Source organism: Delphinapterus leucas, chromosome 4 (genome assembly GCF_059928025.1).
Source record: "Delphinapterus leucas isolate spDelLeu-1000000601 "Yukka" chromosome 4, BTC_Dleu_Yukka2, whole genome shotgun sequence".
Lineage (NCBI taxonomy): Eukaryota > Metazoa > Chordata > Mammalia > Artiodactyla > Monodontidae > Delphinapterus > Delphinapterus leucas.
In genome coordinates this window covers 42,835,980-42,857,315 of record NC_143132.1, presented here as the reverse complement: position 1 = coordinate 42,857,315, position 21,336 = coordinate 42,835,980, and the positions used below count along the sequence as shown (strand labels likewise).

Below are 21,336 nucleotides of genomic sequence, written 5' to 3'. Positions count from 1 at the left end.
TCCACTGCTGTGTAACAAATTACTTCAAAACGTAATAGCATAAAACCACAAAAATCTTCTTTACCTCGCAGTTCCTATGGGTCAGGAGTTTGGAAGATGCTTAACTAGATGGTTCTGGCTCAGGGTCTCTCATGAAAGTGTAGACAAAATGTTGGCCAGGGCTGCAGTCATCAAAAGGCTTGACTGGGTCTGGAGCATACACTTCCAATGTGGTTTATTCACAGAGATGTTGGCAGAAGGCCTCATTTCCTTGCCATGTAGACTTGTCCTCATAACGTGATACATGGCTTCCCCCACAGCAAATGATCCAAGAGAGAAAGGCTGAAGCTGCTGTGTCTTTTATGACTTAGCCTCAGAAATTACACATAATTATTTCCACAATATCCTACAGGTTGTCTATGTCATCCCTATTCAACATGGAAGAGGACTACAGAAGAGTGTGAATCCTAGGAGGCAAGGATCAGTAACAGGCATCTTGGAGACTAGCTACCATGTTCATGATGATATAGTGATGATGATGATGATAATGATGACGATGGCGCAGATCCCAAGAGATCAAGAGCTCACAGAGGACCCAGAAGAGGTGAGCAACACTCCGTTTGTCTCAGGGTATGGAAGAAAGAAGTTGGATATTCAACGTGAAAGTCTGATCATTTTAAGAAGACCCAAGAAAGCCCCGAGTGAACTTTTCTCTGGAAGAGCTATATAACTTACTAGTTCCCATGTTCCTAAAATATAGTATATTCTAAACTCTTTCAACAAATATTTACTAAGTGCTAGAAACTGTCCTATTTGCTTGATAAACAACAGTGAACAAAACAAAGATCCCTGCCTTGGTGGTTTCTAGTATGAGGAAGAGAGAAGCAATAAAAATTAGTAAATTATGTGGTATGCTAATGATAAGTGAAAAAAAGAAAAGGTGCATGGGGTGGCAGGGGGGCGGGTTGTAGTGCTGGTGTGGAGTAGGGGGCTAGCTGCAAGGCTAGCTACTTATTAAATGAATGAATGAAAAAGTTATAGGTCTACTTCTGGAGCCTCTGGTAAGGAGAACTTCAAGTTATACATACTGAGGGAAAATAACTTAAAACATTAATTGAAAGCAGCAGCTTATAGGACCTGGGCTTCAGAACATGAATGAGGGTAGCTATAGACTGGACACATTAGCAACAGCACACAAATGCCAGGGTGCCAGACACTGCGTATGTGTAGCCACCAGCAATTATCCAGGGCAGCCAGACCACTGTGAATGATGTCCAGCCAAGAGAAAGGGTGATGGACTGGGAAGAGTAAGACAGCATCACTATCTCCATTTCACAGAAGTTTAAACCAGCACTCAGAAGCCAAATGGCTTTACTAAGCATCTGACTCATTTTAAAGACTGTTCTTCCCATAAGGCATATCTCTTCTCCAAGAATTTCTTGGACCTGTGATGGGAGAATAACAGCATTAGGAAAGGACCTGAATGTACAAAGACATCATTTGTGATTCTAAATGTGGAACTCAAAAAGGGACCACAAACTCAAAACTTATGAGTACAATATGGCAGTGTCTGTGATCTCCCCTTAACTTCTCAAACGAGATTTCTTAAGGCTCATGAGGCACAGTGCTAAACATGACTCAGAACTGTTTTCTCCTGAAGGGTCTGTAAATATAATAGAAATGACAAGCAACAGAACACAGAGATTGCTCTGCACACATGGAACGTCAAGACTTCCCTTCATGTATTAGTGGGAAAGTGAGGACCACACTCCCCAGGGTAACCTGTACTCAACATGGCATAAGGAGCTGGCATAAAGGAGGAAAAACTTTTCCTCAGCCCTCTTAGGGTCCCCAGATGGCCCTGAAAATTAAAGTGACAAAAAAAGATTAACAGGAGAAAAGCATACAAATGTATTTAATATAAGTTTTACACGATATGGACGCCTCCATAAAAAAAGTGAAGGCCTGAAGAAATTATTAACCTTGCACATTTTTATATTAGCTTTGATGAAGAGCCGGAAATGATGGGAAAATGTGGTTAGGACAAAAGGACAGGAGCTAAGAGTAGTAAACTGGGGGAAACAGTAAGCTTATTCATCAAATTCTTCTTCAAGCTCCCCAGAAGATAAGAATTTTTCCTTAGGGTATAGGGAGGGGACCCTCTCACATGAGGGTATGGGGGAGAAGAGGGAGTTCAGAGTCTTTCCTGCACCTGCTGTTTGTCAAATTCCTTCAGCTTAAAATATTCAATATGCCAAGGTGCCATATTTTAGGATATCATGTTCTGAATCCCATCACTGTGAATTTGGATCAAATGGTTCTCTTAGCTCTTTTGACAAGTAAGCAGAATAAAACTAACCCTTAGTACTCCATTGGAAAATTTCACATGCTGTCATACTCATGATTCTCACTTAAAGATAGACCATGTAATTCAGAATTCCTATTTTTGATAGACAAATAGCATACCATAATGAGGAAAGAGATAGGGAGAACCTGAATATGTATTTCCAAGTAATTTCTGAAGGTTGGTGATCCTTATATCATTTTTTCCACTTGTCAGAGGTAAAGACCACTGTTTGCAGCATTAATAGACAAGAGGGAGAGACAGAGATGGCAGCTAAAGAAACCATGTCCCTAGGAACAAAATGGATGGCCCAGAATGCCCATAACAACATAAAAGGACAGCTCTCATCCCAGGGAGTCCTTGGAGACCTTCTGCAATGGTCCAGTGGATGAGCACCTGCCCTAGTTTTCAACATGAACACCCATGTCCTTGCTGCATGGTATTAAATACATGACATACAAAATGTATGCCAATGGGGACTTCCCTGGTGGCACAGTGGTTAATAATCTGCCTGTCAATGCAAGGGACATGGGTTGAATCCCTGGTACAGGAAGATCCCACATGCCTCAGAGCAACTAAGCCCATGTGTCACAACTACTGAGCCTGTGCTCTAGAACCAGCACGCCACAACTACCGAGCCCACGCACCACAACTACTGAAGCCCACGCACCTAGAGCCTGTGCTCCACAACAAGAGAAGCCACCACAATGGGAAGCCCACGCACCACAACGAAGAGTAGCCCCTGCTCGCGGCAACTAGAGAAAGGCTGCGCGCAGCAACAAAGACCCAATGGAGCCAAAAAAAAAAAAAAAAAAGTATGCCAATGGTTTAAAAGTAAAAGAAGTCGACATTAGTTTGCCAAATAAATAACAATTTCAACCTCATCTTGCTTTTTGTCCAAAAATTATATATTCCTACACATAAATCACAACCCCACTAAAGCACAGCCTCATAATTTGATACCAATCTTTCCTCTTGAGAGTCATTACTCAGGTTTTCATCTTTGAAAGAGAATGGTGACATTTTTGCTTTAAAAAGAACTCATTTTAACTTTAATTTCTACCCACTGTGCCTTTCAAATCAGGATACATGAGCTGAGGAATGTTTGCCTCTGCCCCTGTCAGGCCCAAGGAAGCCAGTCCAGGGAGTGGAAAGGGGAAGAAGGGAAGCACCTGTCAAACACACGAGAGTCCGAGGGTGCACAGAGGAGGCACAGAGGCCTCACTGATCAGCACAGGCTTTTGACAGATGTCGCATCCCTGCTGTCATCCTCCCTTTGCCAACTTCAGCTCTTACCGTATTCAAGAATTAAATTCGCAGTTTTGAAGGTGGGGGAAGGCAGTGAGGGGAAGAACAGAGACGATGTTTATTCCCCACACTCTTAGCTCTGGTTTGCCAAGCTGATTCCTGAACATGTAAATACTTCACACATGGAGATGCAAAAGACTGTGTTCTGGGTCTTGTTAAAGATAGGAATTAAGTCAGAATGTTCTCAGGGTAGGCTGGCAGAGGAGCCAGGGAGGTAGATTTCCACCAGTGTAGCTGTTTAAGCTAATTTACCTAGAAATCCTGACAAAATAGCTAGGTACTGTGTGATTGCTGTTTTAGAAGTACAGGTTTACTGAGTTAGGAGGTGGGGTGGGGAGCAAATAAAGGGTTTTAAGGAGAAAAAGAGTGTTCCACTGTTGCTGTGGCTTTTCTTCCAAGGTAACCCACCAGTGAGGCGACCTGCCAGCATAATGCATGGTTCCCTGAGCAAAGCATGGGGCTTTGCTTAGCAATATCGGGCTTTTGGTGAGACACTTGGGAGTCATTAGGCCTCTGAGGTATTTTAATCTCGCTGTGCTAGAAATATGTGACATTAGATGCTATGAGTTGAGAGCATGTCACCCTCAGGAAAGAAGAAAAATTCTTCTAGCACAGTGTGAAATATATGATTAGTACTTCGGACATTTCTTGAAATAAGGTATATTTGTGCACTACATTTGGAAAAGTTGTCAGTATTGGTAAGCCATTTTCGACAGAGACTTTGCAAATAAGACTGGACTTTCTGGTATATCCTTCTGCCCTGTAGACTGCATTTCAGAAGAAATGAAAAAGCTCCAAAGGAGACAAAGAAATATATAACAGAGTAGCAAAGAACTTTGTAACAGAGGCCACGATCAATGCATTCCACCAACACTCCCATGACCTCCTTCCCAAGTCCCAGATCTTTATTCGCGGTTACTGACAACCAAAGGAGTAAAATCTGTTAAGGATAGTTCTGAGGGAGAATTCAAATTTATTCCTTTAACTGAGGGCTACCACTGGATTTAGAAATATGTTGAGGTCTATTTCTATCGGAGTTGAGTCAGAAAAACCGGCACAAGCTAGGTCAGGAGGTTAAGCCAAATACAAGTATCTTTTCTCACCTGTGTTCCCGGATAAGGTTTACTGAACACTGCATCTATTCATTCCTTTACTCATTTACTCACCTGTTCATTCGTTCATTCAACAAGCATTTACCGAATACATGCTGTCACGGGCCAAGCCCACTGACAGTTTACGGGAAATAAAAATAGAATCTGGGTAATGAAATAAATCTAACCGTTTTTTCCTTTGTGCTTCGTCTTGTTTCACTCGCTCATAGAACGCCGCCGCAGAGGCCTCACGCCCGGCCCTTCAGACCAGCGTTCCTCTGGCGAAAGGGCCGCGCCAACACCTCAGCTCAGACCGTGCGCAGAAGGGCCACCACTATGCTCAATTCAATATGGCGGCGGCGGGCCGTGCGCAGACGCAGCACCCGGCACTGCGATCTGGAGCCGAAGCAGCACAGCTGTGCCCGCCAGGCGAGAACTCCGTGCCCCGCCCCTGACCCCAAGATCCCTATAAAGCAGCCCCGCCCACGGCCTGTCAGGAGAGCGTGTGCTGCGCCAGCTCTAGAGCGGGAGCTTCCACCTCTCCATTCTCTCATCAGAGAATAAAGCGTTCCTTTGCTTCTGAACCCAGCTCCGTCTCCTTTTGGCGCAAGTAACATGGTGCAGAAGGACCCTTGTTGGGGACCGACTGGGGAGTGTCAGTAACAAAACTCTGTTCCTGACATTGTTCTAGTGTGTCAGAAATAAAAGATAAGTAAGATAAAGTCCCTGTCTCTGAGGAGCTTTCTATCCTGTGGTGTTCCTCTTGAGCGCTGGAATTCTGCAAGTTATAGACATTAAGCCTAAGAAAAATGAAACTACTGAAAGTTTAAGCACAGTGACTGATCTTCTGTAATGGATATTGATACAAAGAAACAGTTCATTGGGTTCACTGGAAGTTATATTAATGTGTAAGATTTTCAATTTCTCATAAAATACCAATTGTGTGAGGCAAATTAGTGTAAAGAAAACTGCTTTATAATAAAAGCCACCATATATATATGAACATATATGTAGGAGATATTGCTTTTTTATATTTGAGCTGGTTGGTGGAGGAGTATCTTGCTTCTGTACTAAGGGGGTTACAGGAATATCTAAAGGTGTCATTGAGCAGCACCCTTAGGTACTGCTTGATCATGCTTGGACACCTAAGGCACAGCAGAAACAGAACTAAACTGGAAGTCTCAGTACTCATGCTCTAGTCTTAACTCTGCCACTAACTCACCATTATCAGAATCTAACCACTTTCAGCGTATCGGCATCCTGCAAAGCAGGAGGGATAGAATATATGATCAGATTTAGCTATGAAGTTCTATAATTATTTGGATCACGTGTTCCTAGATCAACTAGGAATGAGTATAATCAAGAAGTAATAAACTCCAGAGAGGCCACTGCCATTCCACCCTTAAATCCTCGAGGTTTCTGTTCTCTCCTCTGCTGGCAGCTCAGTTTACAGTCATCATCTTTGAACTTACAAAATTACCAAATACAATGTTTGTTGTTCTGTTCTTTTATCTGACCTCTCTGTAGCCCGTGACTCTGGTGATCAATTGCTCTTTCTTAAAATTAGTTCTTTCCTTGGCAACTCTGGAACTATGCTGCTTCTCTTCCATCTCAAACTATTCCTACTGATGCCTTCAACCCTGACTGAGCATCTGCACTGTGATAGCTCGGCTGGGGCTCTTCATCATGTGCATTGTGTGCATATCCCAAGTGTCAATAATCACTTCACTGCTTTTTCCCATCCTCTCCAAAGTCTTTCTAGGAGATCCCATCCTTCTTATGGCTTAAAATTTCACCTATATATGGCTCTCACTTATTTGGCTGAAATTCCAATCAGATATCTCCAATTTCCTGGAAAACAGTTTCACTTAGATGAGAAAAAACCACCTTAAACCCAACATACCTAAAATCAATTCTTTGTCCCCTCAAAGTAGCTTTCTCTATTTCTCTGTTTCTATCAACAGTAGTACAGATTCACTATCCTATACCCCAAATCCTTGAGCTGGATGTATTTGAAATAAGATATTTTCAGTTATTAGAAGAGTAATATGTTACATATACCATATATTTTTTAATGCTATCAGGAGTATCTCAGTCAGTAGCCACATTTGTTCCTTTGATTGAGCTAGATAACAATATGAAGGCTACTGTCATATTCACAGATATGCTGAGGAGTTGAGTCAGGGAAACAGGCAAAGCTACATCATAAGTTTGAACCAAGTATCTTTTCTCACCATAAATATATGAATATTTAGGGAGCAAAATATATGGTTATTTACACAGTAAATAAAGATACAAATAATTTCTCAGTCAGTTCAAGTATGGTTTGATACTAAAAGACTTCAGGTCAGGTTACTGAACAAATTATGAAAAATATGGTTTTTTTCAGAGTTTTTTGAATATGGGGGTTGTGAATTAAAGAATATTAATAACAATATTTAAATACCAACTATTTATTGAAAACCAACAATCATTCAAGCACTGTGTTAGGCATTTATGCACCTAACAATAATAATAGAAATAACAGTATTTGAGGTATATACTTTTATTTGCCTCATTTTACATATAGGAAAACTGTAAAGTGCTATCATCATTTTTAAAATATCCAGGCTGGAAATCTAGAGTCATTTTAAATTCCCCTCTCTCTTTCTTCCCCCATATCTAATTAGTCTTGAAATCCTATTAATTCTTCCATTCTATCTATCCCTCCCTTTGAAGTCCCATTGTTATGATATAATCTAACCCCAGTCCTATGACTGGATAGGCCATGTCTCAGATCCTTAGTATTTTACAGCCTAGACCAATATTATTTTTCCTCCAATTTAACCTTCCTCAAACTATTACTCTCCTTAATATATATTTTATGTATTCATTCATTTTTTTCTACCCATACTTATTCAATACTTACTCTGTGCAGCATTCCTCTTCTGAAAAATGTTGAATGGATTGCCATTGCCTCTTAAGTCCAAACTCCTTGGATTCATATTTCAGGTTTCAAATAATACCTACATTTTCAACTTTATCTCTTCCAATACACTCTGTTGAACTCTGGAATCCAGCCAGACTTCCATTCCATGAATACGTTTGTTTGTGTGTGCATCTGCCTTTCTGTTCATGCTATGCCACCCTCCTAGAATGTCCTCCTCCATTCTCTCCATCTGGTGACATCCTGCCCATCTCTGTATGTTTAGTTGTGGTCCCCTACTTCCCCTAGCCATCCTTGACATCCCCAGCTTATAATTATGCCTCCATCGTTTAACACTCACTATTTATTTTGCTTATAATTATACACTGCCTTCTACTGTGACTGAACTCTTCATATTTATGTCTTACTTTTGCAGCTAGATTGAAAATTTATTGATAAATATAATTTCATATTTCTTTGTACTCCATTCACACTGAATATAACGCATACAAGCGAAATTTATAACAAATTTTCTGTTTAAATCACTTGGTACAGGAGGGATAAGAAAGAGAACCAATATCTTCCTAATTCTATACCCTTTCGATCACTTTTCTCTCATTGGTTATCTCAAGGTGTCTCTGATGATATTAACAGTAAGAACAGTACAGCACATAATCGAAATTATCTTAGAAAATCTCTTAGGAAAGTGCTATATATTTGTCCCTCAGTATCTGTGAGGGATTGATTCCAGGACCCTTCCCACTACCACAGATACCACAATCCATGGATGCTCAAGTCCCTTATTAAAAAATGGCATAGCTGGAGAAACTAAGCCCGCGTACCACCGCAAAACTACTGAAGCCCACTCGCCTAGAGCCCGTGCTCCGCAACAAGAGAAGCCACCGCAACGAGAAGCCCACGCACCGCAACGAAGAGTAGTCCCTGCTCACCACAACTAGAGAAAGCCCTCACGCAGCAATGAAGACCCAACACAGCCAAAAATAAAATAATAAATTAATAAATTAAAATTTAAGAAAGTGGTGTACTATTTGCATATAACGTACACACATGTTCCCAAATACTTTGAATCATCTCTAGATTACTTATAATACCTAATACAATGTAAATGCTATGTAAATAGTTGTCAGTGTAGCAAATTCAAGTTTTGATTTTGGGAACTAAAATTTTCTGGGGGGAATATTTTCGATCCGTGGTTTGTTGAATCCCTATATGTGGAACCCACAGATATGGAGAGCTCACGGTATTGGAGAACACTGGCTGTCAACAAATTTAACACAGCCAGATTTTCCTCTAATCTCAGAAAAAAATTACTTTTTCTTCAATTTAGCTCCTGATAAAAGAGTTAAGGGTCATGTTATATGATTAATATGTATACATAAGTAGTAGAATCATACTCAGAGTGGGAAGATGCTCACAATTACAAAGGCACACAGTGAGGGCACATCAGCCACAAGTCTCTCATGTTATACTCACTACTGTGCACACACTCACTGAATGTGGAATGAAATGTGATTCTCTCTCTTTAGTCACTTGTTTCCCAAAACTTAAATGCTTGTTCAGAGGGGATCTGAAATTATCTCTTGTGTTAGGCAGAATTTCTAAGATGGCCCCTAAGAATCCCACCCAGTGACCCAAACCCTTGTATAATGCCCTCCTCGTAAGTGTAAGCCAGGCCTCTGAATATAATGGAATATCACCCTAATGACTGGACTATTATTGATCATTACTGATCAGTTCACTTTGAGTTCATCAAAAGGGAGATGACCCTAGGTGGGCCTGACCTAATAAAGTGAACAGTTGAAGGGACTGGAGACTTTCCTAAAGGAAGAAATGAAGATTCACAGAGTAAGAGGGTCTACAGAGGGAGCCGTGAAAAAGGACATGCCAGTGCCTTCTCGTTGCTGAGGAGTAATCTTATGGAATAAGATACAGAAACACATTTATATACTCACTTCAGATAAGACAATATTTATGGGAGTTTCCTGGTTCCCTAAGATTGAGAAATATGAAATTATATTTATCGTCAACAACCTGAGAGCTTGGAAACACATCTGTCTCTAGTCAAATCTCTAGATGAGGGCATACCTGGCTTACACCTTAATTTTAGCCTTTGAAACCATAAACAGAGGGCCCAATTAAAATGTGCTGGACTCTTGATTCATGAAAACTGTGAGATAATAAATTGTACTCTTTTCAGCTGTTAAATTTCTGGTAATTCATGATACAGCAAAAGAAAACCTGATGCATCTGATTTTTATATATCAGACACTTGCTAAGTACTTTAAATTCACGCTCTTTCAATTATCCTATTGTAGAGCTGAGGGATCTGAAGTTTAAAGACGCTACGTAACTTGCCCAAGTTAGGTAGCAAGTGACTGAAACAGGATTTTATATCAAGATTTACTAACAAAGCCCATGTTCTTAACCACCACTGATAGGAAAGTTGGGCATTCTACTTTGGCCTCACTGTCTCATCTAATGTTCTAAATATCAAACTGTCTGTGCTTTCATCAAACTCTTGATTTTTACCCCTTTCTACTGAGAACTTTCTTACTTTATTGACATTGAAAAGTCCTGTTTAATTTATTTCATTAAACATTTATGAAACACCTACTGTAGAAAAGCATTGAACGAAGTGCTGGGGGAATTCAAAGATTGATAAGACAGCCCCTGACCCTCAAGTTTCTTGCATACTAGTGAGAAAACAAACTCATGCATAATATCACAAAGGAGTAATCTTATGGAATAAGATGCAGAAACACATTTATATACTCACTTCAGATGAGACTATATTTATGGGAGTTTCCTGGTTCCCTAAGATTGAGAAATAAGGGAATCCTTAACTAATTAACTGTGTATTTTCTTCTAAAATTTCACTTATTGTCCTCTTAGTATAGGTTAAGCATTGCTCTAAGTACTTAAAAGTATTATTTTATTTAGCTCACACAAAAACCTGTAACTACAGATATTATTATTGTTATTATTATTATTACTTTACTGATGAGGAAACTAAGACACAAAGAGGTTAAGTAATTTGCCTAACATCACAAACTCTGTAGTTTGACTCTGGTACATATACTCTTAACCAGTACATCTTCTACAACATGACCATTTTATTTATAGAGGAGGATAAAGGGAGAATAAAAGCCACGTAGAGAATGGGCTAGGTGAAGGGAGATAAACAGAGATATTTGCTGCAAGTGAACATAGAATTTAAATATGTTTCTCCATACCCAAGGCAAAATGGGAAATAACTCGATTTACATAGGCTTCCTAATCTGAAAATATTCACTAAAATCTAAGAGAAATTCATAATTAGGGCCTTACATGGGGAGGACTTTGAATGACACAATACACAATGTCTTATATGAGATTTATTTAAATGTTCTAAAATTAACTCTTACTTAAACCAAGAACAAAATAGTAAACTGAAGCTCTGTGAAGGCATGTGAAAATGAATTTACATAGTACAGCTATGTACCCATTTACCTGACAAAGAAGGGAATGGCTAGTTAGCATTGTTTTCAAACTGTAGATCACAAACCATTAGTGGGTCATGAAATCAACTAAATCACAACCAATTTTTTAAAAAAATTATACATGTGGGGGGGTGGCACACATCAAGTTTAAAGATAGTGTGTAATAAAAAATTTTGTATGTCTACGGGTTTATATATGTGTGTCATCTTATGAATGAGATTCACATTTTTTTACAAAATTTGAAAGCCACTGCCTTAGCTTAGACTCTTCATCTTGACTGTTAGTTATCACAGCTGGGATATTGTCAAAGCTCCATAAAAAATAATATCATATTGAAGTCACTAGAGAGTGTGTGGAGTGTACCCTGAGTTGTTGATTAAAAGGAGATCCTCATGCTTTAGATTTCAGGCAAGAAAGTGGACGAAGTTATTTTGTAACTAAAGAGGTTTTTATTTGTGCTCAGATGGAGGAGCATGTCAGTTCTGCAGAGAGTGGGGACTGAAGGAAAGGGTACAGAAGGTCCAAGAAGTATTTTTCATGAAGCGTGAGATCTGATCTATTCAAATGCATGAGTGCCCACCCTCACCCTGCCCCAGCACAGTTAGGGTGACCATGTGACTGGTATATCCGTGATAGTCCTAGTTACATCAGTTGTCCTCGTGTAATTATTAATAGCTTACCCTTCCACTCTCAAACATGTCCTGGTTGGATGATAAATTACATGACCACCCTTTCCGTAATCAAAAAAAAAAAAAAAAAAGGTCCCTGGTCTGCAAAGAAATATTTGTAGGGAAGGGCTGTGTACCAAAGACGTTCTATCCTTTTATTTAAATTATGATTTCCATGTGCTTCTCCTTCTCCTGGCAAACTCTCTGAGCCATATTTGTCATTGGAAGCTCCATACTTTCCCACTCAAGTATGTTAATAAAGACTAGAGAAGTGTTTCTCAGACCAAAGCTCATGATTCCCAGTTAACCGAGCACCTATGAGAATTTGGGTGATTTTGTATTTCATTTGAAGCTATTCTAAATTTTAAAAAACACATATAGGCATACCCTGCATCATCTGGATGATCACAATAATACTCTAGTACTTAAGGTGTTTCTGTTATCATTAAGTGAAAACTAAGCAATACTATTTTAAATATTTGTGAAAAAATAACCTAAAACCCCCCAAAATGTTAATAAACAAATTCTGTATTCATGGAAAGTTGGAGACAAAATGGCATCATAGAACACCACAAAAATTAAGGTTTTTCTGAAGTCCAAATAGAGAAAATTGGTGGAAAAATGGAGAAATTATGGGATGTGAGATAGCCCAGCCATTGAACTCCAAAGCCCTATACTGTAATAATAGGTACCATGGCCAGATTTCAAGTGGCAATGTAGTTTCAACAGAGCAGCAGCATCTGAAACGTTAAATGAATACTACTTTTTTCAACTTTTAAAATTTTTATAGGGTTTTGTGGATTTTAAAATTGTATGAAAGTGTAAGTACACAGAATTTCACACATAGTTCTGTTTGTTTATAGCTAAATAAACAGTGGGGCCCCAGAGAATTTTTTGCTCTTTAAAGGGGTACTTATATTACCAAAGTTTGAGATACATAAGAGTGAAAAATATCATGCTTGGAAATAAAGACTGGTTTTCTGCAAAAAAAGCAACAGAAACAATCAGACTCTCCAGCACATCAGCTTAACAGACATGTTAGCAAAAAGAATGTAATTGCAAAGAATGTGAAATAACATGGGCAGTTGTACTCTTCACCTGGACTCTACCGCCTGCTTCTCCCTGGTCAGTTCCACTGCCTATTCAGATATTCCTCTTTTATTTATCAGCTCCTCTTAGACTTATTTTGGTTCTTCACTACCGTCTTTCTATTTTCTCCCTTCACTTTTGTACCCAGTATTAGCCCTTTACTTCAATCTCAGTTACAGGTCAGAGAAATGTTTTTAAAAAGAAGATATTGGATTAAATAAAATCATCATTATACAAATACTTAGAACAATGTCTGTGATATAGTAATGGCTCAAAACATATTCACTTCCCTTAGAGATAATCTATTTTACTTTAAAAATTAGGCAACCAAGGCTTAGAAAGTTTGAGACCTATTTACTGTCACAGATTAAGTTAAAGGCAGAAGTAGTTCCAAACAACATTAACTTTCACTTTTCAAAAAATTTCTGGAGTAATTGATAAGTTTATAGAGAATAAGATTTTTCTATTGTTCTGCAAGTGCTTCTTTAATAATCTATTTTTTGACTGTCCTTGTGCTGAAGTACAATTTTTTTTTCTATTTTAAGACATTCTCATCTGCTGTTCTGCCCTTGGATATTCCTTAAAGGTTTGAAGTATACTCCAGAAGACAATTATGGATTTATCCATTGGCATTCCAACCTCATTACTGAGCCTATTTCATTTGAAATTTTCCCACACTGTATGCATGCCTAAGTATGCCCATAGTGCCATGGATTCTCTATTTAATTTACATCTTTCAGTCCAATGCAAAAGCTTTTGAAAATGGTTTGACTATTCTTTCCATTCACTGTAAAAATCCAAAAAACAACTAAGTATAGCAGCCCAAAATATACCTATAGTTTTCAGATAGTACTATAAGAACAAAAATACTATATTTTAAAATGTCTAGATCATTTTGTAAAAAATAACACCAGGTCTTCTAGTAGAACTCTAGCTAATTATAGAGTGGGAAATGCAGCAGGTTACTTAAAGGGTATCCCAACCAATAAGCTGGGACACTTTATACACTGTGATAACAAGGCTTCCTCAGTAGGATTATTCATATTTTTATGAAGTTAAAGAGGATGTAATTGTGTGTGTGTGCATCTGTTTGACAGATCTCAAAGCAAGAGGACCTAGTACGAAATACTAAAAGGGCTTGAATTTCATCCTGAAGGGAATGGGGAGTCATTGAAAAAATTTAAACAGGGTAATGACATAATGAGGTTTTGTTGTAGGAAGAGCGCTTCAGTAGCCATAGAGGATATGGGTGGTGAGGTGTGAGGCAGCAGGTAGGAAGATGAACTGTGAAGAAAATTCAATAGCTCAGGTGACCTTAACTAAGGCAATGCCAATGATACTAAGAGAGAACAATAAAAAAAGGTAAAACTTCGTTATTATCTAGAGGTGAGAGTGAGGGAGAGGAAAGAGAAAAGTTGAACATAACTCCCAGGTTTCTAACTTGGGAGGCCGGATGAATGGTGGTGTGTCTAAATAAAATGAGGGGGAGTATGCACTAGGAAAAATTGAGGACATTCACTCTGATGGCCACAATTTTTCTCAGGGAACTAAGAGGCAGGAGCATCTTCTGAGAGAAAAAAGCAGAGAGTTTATACAGAAGAGTTGTAGAGAATAGTGGAAGTTGGGAAAAGTCACTAATGAGAATGGAAAAGGAAGCTGGCCAAGTAGTCAAAGTTATTAAGCAATGTAAAAGTCTTAGGAGAGGCAAGTGAGCATGAATTTGTAGTGAAATCAATCTGCACAGGTGTGTGAATTTATAACATCAATCTACACGCCTATATAATTTTCTTTTTTTCCAAACAATGATCAGCCATCTCCATACATTAGTAGAAGCATGGACTACTGGAGTTATCTAGAGTTGCAGGTTTAAATATCAGATGTAGTAGAATGCAAAAGCATGAGGAGGTTAAACCACTGTGAGAACAAAGTTTTAAGTTTTCAACCATAGGGTCCAGGATGGGTAAGGAAAGGAGACCAGGAGAGAAAGGGTTTAGAAACTAGGGTGTCAAGGAAACTGGACTGCAGTTTTAATAAGAATGAGAGTGTAAGAAAGCTGGAAGAACAGGAGGTACTGAGATTAAATTTTCCTAAATAGAAAATTTTTAGATCTGTGTTGTCCAATAAGGTAGTCACTAGCCACAGTGACTATTTACATTTACATTCATTAAAATTAAAAATTATGTTCCTCAGTCACACCAGCCACATTTCAAGTGCTCAATAGCTATGCATGGCCACCATATTGTCCATATTGGACAAGGCAGATAAGACATCTCCATCATATAGAAAGGTCCACTGGAGAGTGTGGCATTAGATAATGCCAAATTCTAGGAAATTTCCAGGAGTGTGAGTTGAAGACAAATAGAGACAAAAGCCATTGGAGGAGAGGTAGTAAAGGAATCAGGAAGGTGGGATATTTGATGGGTTTCCCACAGAGGTGTTGAATTCAGCCTGTGGCAGGAGTTCCAACGGAGAAGATATGAGCTAGATGCTAAAGTCCTCACTGAATGTAGCGGGTGTGACCAGATAGATGAATGTGTAAACTTTGTTGGGAGCTGTAATGTGCTTCCTAGGAGTATATCCAAAACCCTTCAGGCCTATCACAGTGTCCTTTGCTTTTGAAACATGCTTGACTGACTCAATCTAGACCCAAGCCCAGAGTGACATTCCAGATCCCACCTAAACCTCTCCTGAACCATTCCCCTGGTTCAAAAATCACCTCCGTTGAAACTATATCAAGTTGCTTCAGCCAACTCAATACTATGGGGTGAAAAAGGAACCTGCTGAGTTAACTCTATACAGTCAGGTTAACTAAACAGCTGAAAATAATGCATCTATGGGCATAGCTATAGCTTCAATGCAAGATTTAACAAACACTCTCTGTACGAGAATATATGACAAAAGTAATCATTTTGAAGAACATGGGTAGTTTGTGTATATCTGTTGTGTTTATTAAATACATTTGTTATAATCTAGGACTTACACTTAAGATTTTTTATGATCAAGAGGGATGGCTATCAATGAAGCTAGTTATATTAGCTTTTCATGGCTAAAAATATCACACAAAACAATTTCCAGTGTCATCAGAGCTAGGTGCCACCAGCCTTCCCTTTTCTTAAGAGTTGACAGCTATGAGCTACAAACCCACAGTAATCCTGCCCTACTAACATCAATTCACGAGTCAGCACAAGTTCTCTGGTCCTCTCATTCCTCTGTCCCTCACCCCAGAGATTACTGTAATACCAGAATGGGGGTAAGGTCTACCATTTTTCGAAGGTCATTAACACCTTGTTTGGATGAGTAAATGAGCAATCCTCTCTATTACTTAGTAATTATAAGTAATTTTTATAAGCTAAAATAGGCCCAGTCCCTCTTTTCTCCTATCACCATTGCTAATTCCCCTTAACTTTTCCCATTCTTATTAATATCTGCAATTTTACTCTCACTTGTTTTTAAGAACTAGGAAGAAACTGGGTGCTACTGTTCTGTTTCTTATTTTTCAATAGGCTATACATTTTTAGTCTGTTGATTCTGCTAGGTTATATAGTTATTTGTATGTAATGGGCTCTTCCACAGCAATATGCAGCAGAAAATTCCTTTTGATAAGCCATAGCAAGCTTAACTGAGTCATGACGTATGCCGTCAAATAGCTTCCAATGAGGCAAACAGTACTTTTCCTAAGGTAGCATATGTTTCACCCAGTTTCAACATGACTATAGGGCCTCACATGACCAAAGAAATTACTTGCTTCATTTGTGAAAAGTTACAGAAGGGTATGGAATTAATATTTGATTGAGCTAACTGAATTTTAAAGAGGTATATGTTCTAGCAGGCTTTCTTCCTCCTTAGATCTAGTGAAACGTGTTTTTTAAAAATCTTAGCATTGAATTAACAGGTCAATTTTTTAAGTTTGTTTTTTCATTCTATAGTTTAATTACTCCCTAATGAGAATCCCAAATCAATTCTTTTTAAATTTTCATTTTATTTTAAATGTCATATAATAAGTAATATTAATAGAAATGACTGTCAAGATAGTATTTCTGATTCTCTCCCATTGACTTTGCAGCCTGAAGCCATTCCAAATTCTGACATTACTTTTAATGTTTTCAGGACAGATGCTGTTAGGGCTTTCAGCACAAGTAGTAGATAATCAGCAGACATTTAGTTAACTTGTGAAGCTTCATCTGAATATCCTTCAGTTACCCAGGGGATCTGGGTGATATTATAACTCCAATGTCAGCCTGAAGAGTAACATCAGTAATGGGCATCATACCTACTTCCCTCCCCAATGCAGCAATAAGGCAAGGCAAAGAAGACTGTAAACCATTGATCTGAACTATATAAATGGGCTGAACATAAAATTGTGTTGTTATATTCATCCCCAAAGCAAAATTTACCTAACATATAATACAAGTAGTCCCATTCAATTGCATCAAAGGACTTCTTGGCATCTAATAAAATTGTTGCTATTGGTTCCAGTTTTCTCTTTGTACTCCAGATGAGTTGCATTAGCCTACGCAGATCATCTGATACTTACCTCCAGACATAAAGTCTTCTTGGATAAGGGCCTATTAGATTTGTGATTACTTTAGTCATGCAGCAAGTGTTCTGGTGTCTATTATTTTATGCCTAATATCCTTTTATCCTTGTATAAAAGAATATTTTTCATAATGCTGTTAAGGGGGTAACATGCCATCTTCAGTATAAAGCCATATGGATATGCAATAGGATAAAGAACTGTAGGTTGCCTTGATTCTAAGCCACAGATGTTTGATGCTTTAAAAATTCAGTACAAACCATTTAAATGCATTACCTTTATTCATAGTCTATTTCTGAAACTAGGGGCTGTTCAGTGTGCTGATGGCAGAGAGAAGTTAATGTGTTGGTAAGCAACCTAAATTTTATAAAGCTATTTTGAAAGTAACTCACTGCCACAGAAAGTAGTATCAATTACTCCTTGCTTTTCAATTGACATTGCAAGGCTGCTCCAAATTCCTTTTCTTCAGTTCAGCATCTGCAAAGAAAAGGAAGGCACAGAATACCTCTATGGGAGATTTCTGGGTATTGCAATCACAAGAGGCACTTCTTTAAAACACAGCCTGAAATATTTCAAAATTGGATTTCTTTCCCCAAGTATTAATTAACCCATTCATGCCCTGAGAATAGAGAATTGCATACAAAGGGAAAGCTGAGCAGTGGAGAATACGGGTAAAGTCAGTTGATAATCTTGAGGGCTCCTATAACCTATATCTTGTGAGATAGCATAGAGTAGTGAGAAGGACGTGGCCTTTGGAACCAGTTTTAATCTTGGTTCCATTCTTTACTTACCAGAGTAGCTTGGCAAGCTAGGAGCAGCACTAAACTTGGGTTTTCTCAGTCACAAAATGTGGTCATGATGCTCAGTCCTGGAGTTGTTTTAAAGTTCAGAAAAGGTAACACATATATATAAAGAACTTAATCAAATATTTAACACTCAATAAATGTCAGATGTTTCATTATAGTTATTGATAATAATAAAATGAGCTATATGTATATCTATGTTTGCATTTTTCAGTAATCATAGAAAGGTCTAATCCAACAGCACATTGAGTATTCAGATTAGGCTTCATGGCATTATGCTGGGAAAATAATGACATTCAACAAAGTGCACTGTGAAAATTTACTTTGTGATTAATCTACACAGAATAAATGCACTTTTTAAACCTATAGTATCTGAAGACAGGATTTCAAACTGAAAAAACAAACCAATAAGCACACACTAAAAATACACACACATAATAAAAGTCCTTTCCATTATTATTAATCTTCTGTACTAATTCAGTATATTTGATTGAGTCCAAGAGATCCAGCTTTTCTTCAAATATATTGGTTAGATATAAAGGAAACAAAATGGTTAATGCAATGAAGGTACAGAAATAACACTCTTCCTAGGACTTCCCAGTTAAAGGAGCCCAGTTTTATATGCTTGCAAAAAAAAAAAAAAAAAAAAAAGTAAATGAGCCAAGAGTCTCTAGTTTAAATGTATAGAATGTAATAATTCAAAAGGATTCAGCTTCAGCAGAATTTTGTATTTCTATAGTCAGAGTTTTGTTTTTCTAAAAAAACTAATTTCTAAATAGATAGAATCTTTTGAAATATGCTACATAATTTTTCTTAATAGTTGGAAAAATATGTTTGGCGTCTGAGTAAAGCAATTTCTAGAGAAAACACATGATCAAAACCTGAGGCTAAAACCCTAAGTACATATACAGAAATGTACACAATATTCCCAGGATATGTATAAACAAGGAGAGCCACTTAGTAAATGGTACTGGGTTTTGGTAATAGTATAATCCACTCTCATTAGGCATCTCCCTTTTGTGCATTAATATGTGACATCATAGTCTCAGATAACATTTCATAACGCAATGAAATAAAAAGCCCCTCCAGATTGCAACTGTTAGATAATCAGATTCTGTAGTGTTCATTATGACTGCAATTATGTAGCAAAACTCTCCAAATATAGTTCAGTTATTGCGGTTATTAATCATTCTGGTTTTGTTTCAAGTACTTGCTTTATAGCCTGCTGGATAGACTCCATTATTCTACAAGCTGAATGCAGAAAGTCAAACATGTGCATGTGAATCTGCTGTTCTAACGGCCTTTCAACATAATTTACCCTTTCAATTTGTATTTGTGAATACAAAAAAAAGTGGAGAAATAAAGCTGGTGTCAATAGAGTCACTGACCTTTGCAGTAAACAGAAGATAGTTCTTAACGAAAAACAATTTGGCAAATAAGAAATCTATTTTCCTAGAACTAGAAATAGTGCTGCTTAAGAAGTTAAGTCTCAGAATAGCAATCAGTTCTTATAGAAAAGGGGGGAAAAAACCTCAAAGAATCTATACATTTGATAAGGAAAAAAATGATAAGAGAGTCAGAAGGTGTGCATTTTTAGAGGTTCAAAGCACCAACATTACAGATAGAAGGTATTTCTAAACATTTTATGCACAAAACCATATATTCTGATTAATTTAACTACAAGCTGCCAAGTAAAAGATTTATTATAGAGAACAAACACCATCTGCACCATCTTAAATCATTACTGTAGATGTATTTCTAGGAAAAAAATATACCTGAAAAGTTCTGAGATGCTAAAGTATTAACTAAATAGGATTCCAACAGACCCAGGGAAAGTGGCTCCATTTTATTTAAATGTTAACACGTAGAGAGCCTACATGTTAAATAAATATAATAATACATTGATATGTTATCGATGTAATGGTTCACAAAATGCACATCACCAATTTCAAGTAGTCCATGATTTTTTCAATTTGGCTACATACATTGGGCCCCAGGCTTTGCCCTTGTCTGGAATCACCAATAGCCCACATTCCTGGCCAGTGGGAGCAAATGTGAAGTCTTGGGAACAAGTCCTTGCCATTTCCTTAATGTCCACAGGCATGATGTTACTGTAGGAGTTTAAAACTTCATTGATCACATCTTGATTTTCTGTCTTGGAAAGTGTGCATGTAGAGTACACAAGTAGCCCTCCAGGACGTAAGGCCTTAATTGCAGACCTGCATGTAATCAGGAAAATGCAAAAGATTGGTTATGTACATTAAAAAGGAACTATGGGGGCTGAGGACAAGAAAGCTTACATACTTGAAATTAACCCTACTCTGACTCTGACTGTAATAACTTTGGGTGTTTTCTAGCCTTACAACTATTTCTTTCTAATGTATCCCTGGATGACTGGGAAAATGATAATGAGACCAATCAACATGGGAAAGACAGAGAGTATGTCTGACTGGTTCATTGTTTTGTTCTTCTAAGGACAGGAGGATGGAGGCAGAGCATGGAATAATGGGTTTGTCTTTGAATATACTTAGTGGTACTAATGGGTAGGTGGGAAGGAGAATCTGAACTTCAGGAAAGGGGTTAGGGCTCAGTGATAGATGAAGTCATGTGAATAAACAGGATTTCCCAGGAAAAGAACAAGGAAGAAAAGTGGACTAAAGACAGAGAATGCCTATATGTAAAGAGAGCAGAACTTAGAAAAAATTTAGAAGGCTTCTCCAGATAAAAGTACAGCTTTAGGGAAAAGATGGGAAGATTTTTTTCCCCCAAGGGGAAGACTTGAACATATTTGTAGATGCAGATCCAGGAGAACAGTCCCAGGACTTCAGGCTGCAAATGGGGGAGTTAGCTTCAGAAAATATGGGATTCCAGCTCTTCACCTGAAACAACAAGGGAGCATGAACAGGGAACCGAGACGTTCTAAGGTAAATGAAAGTTCATGATAGACAGCCTTGATATTAAGTGTGGAGGGGGAAGCAAGGTCATCTACTGAGAGAGAAAACTAGAAAAGTTTTAGTCCTGCTGCTGTGGTGATAACCCCAGAGCAATTACTAATCAAGAACTTTTTTTTTTTTAAGAAATCATGTTCCAGAACCTCTACTGGATTTAAAAGTAC

The 21,336-nt window shown here is 38.0% G+C and overlaps 1 protein-coding gene across 2 annotated transcripts in view; it reads right to left on the bottom strand.

The window, feature by feature from the left end:
* Positions 1 to 11,658: 11,658 nt before the first annotated feature.
* Positions 11,659 to 21,336, bottom strand: part of NSUN3 (NOP2/Sun RNA methyltransferase 3) — a 64,573-nt gene continuing 54,895 nt past the window's right edge. Inside the window, exons 6-7 of one of the 2 annotated variants that reach the window (XM_022582059.3) lie at positions 20,207 to 20,440; positions 11,659 to 18,286 (exon numbers count right to left, since the gene is read on the bottom strand). In XM_022582059.3, the coding sequence (XP_022437767.2) occupies positions 18,259 to 18,286; positions 20,207 to 20,440 (262 nt within the window). In that variant the 3' untranslated portion in view covers positions 11,659 to 18,258. Of the gene's footprint in view, positions 20,441 to 21,336 lie in introns of both variants that reach the window. The other variant, XM_022581973.2, reaches the window with a different exon arrangement.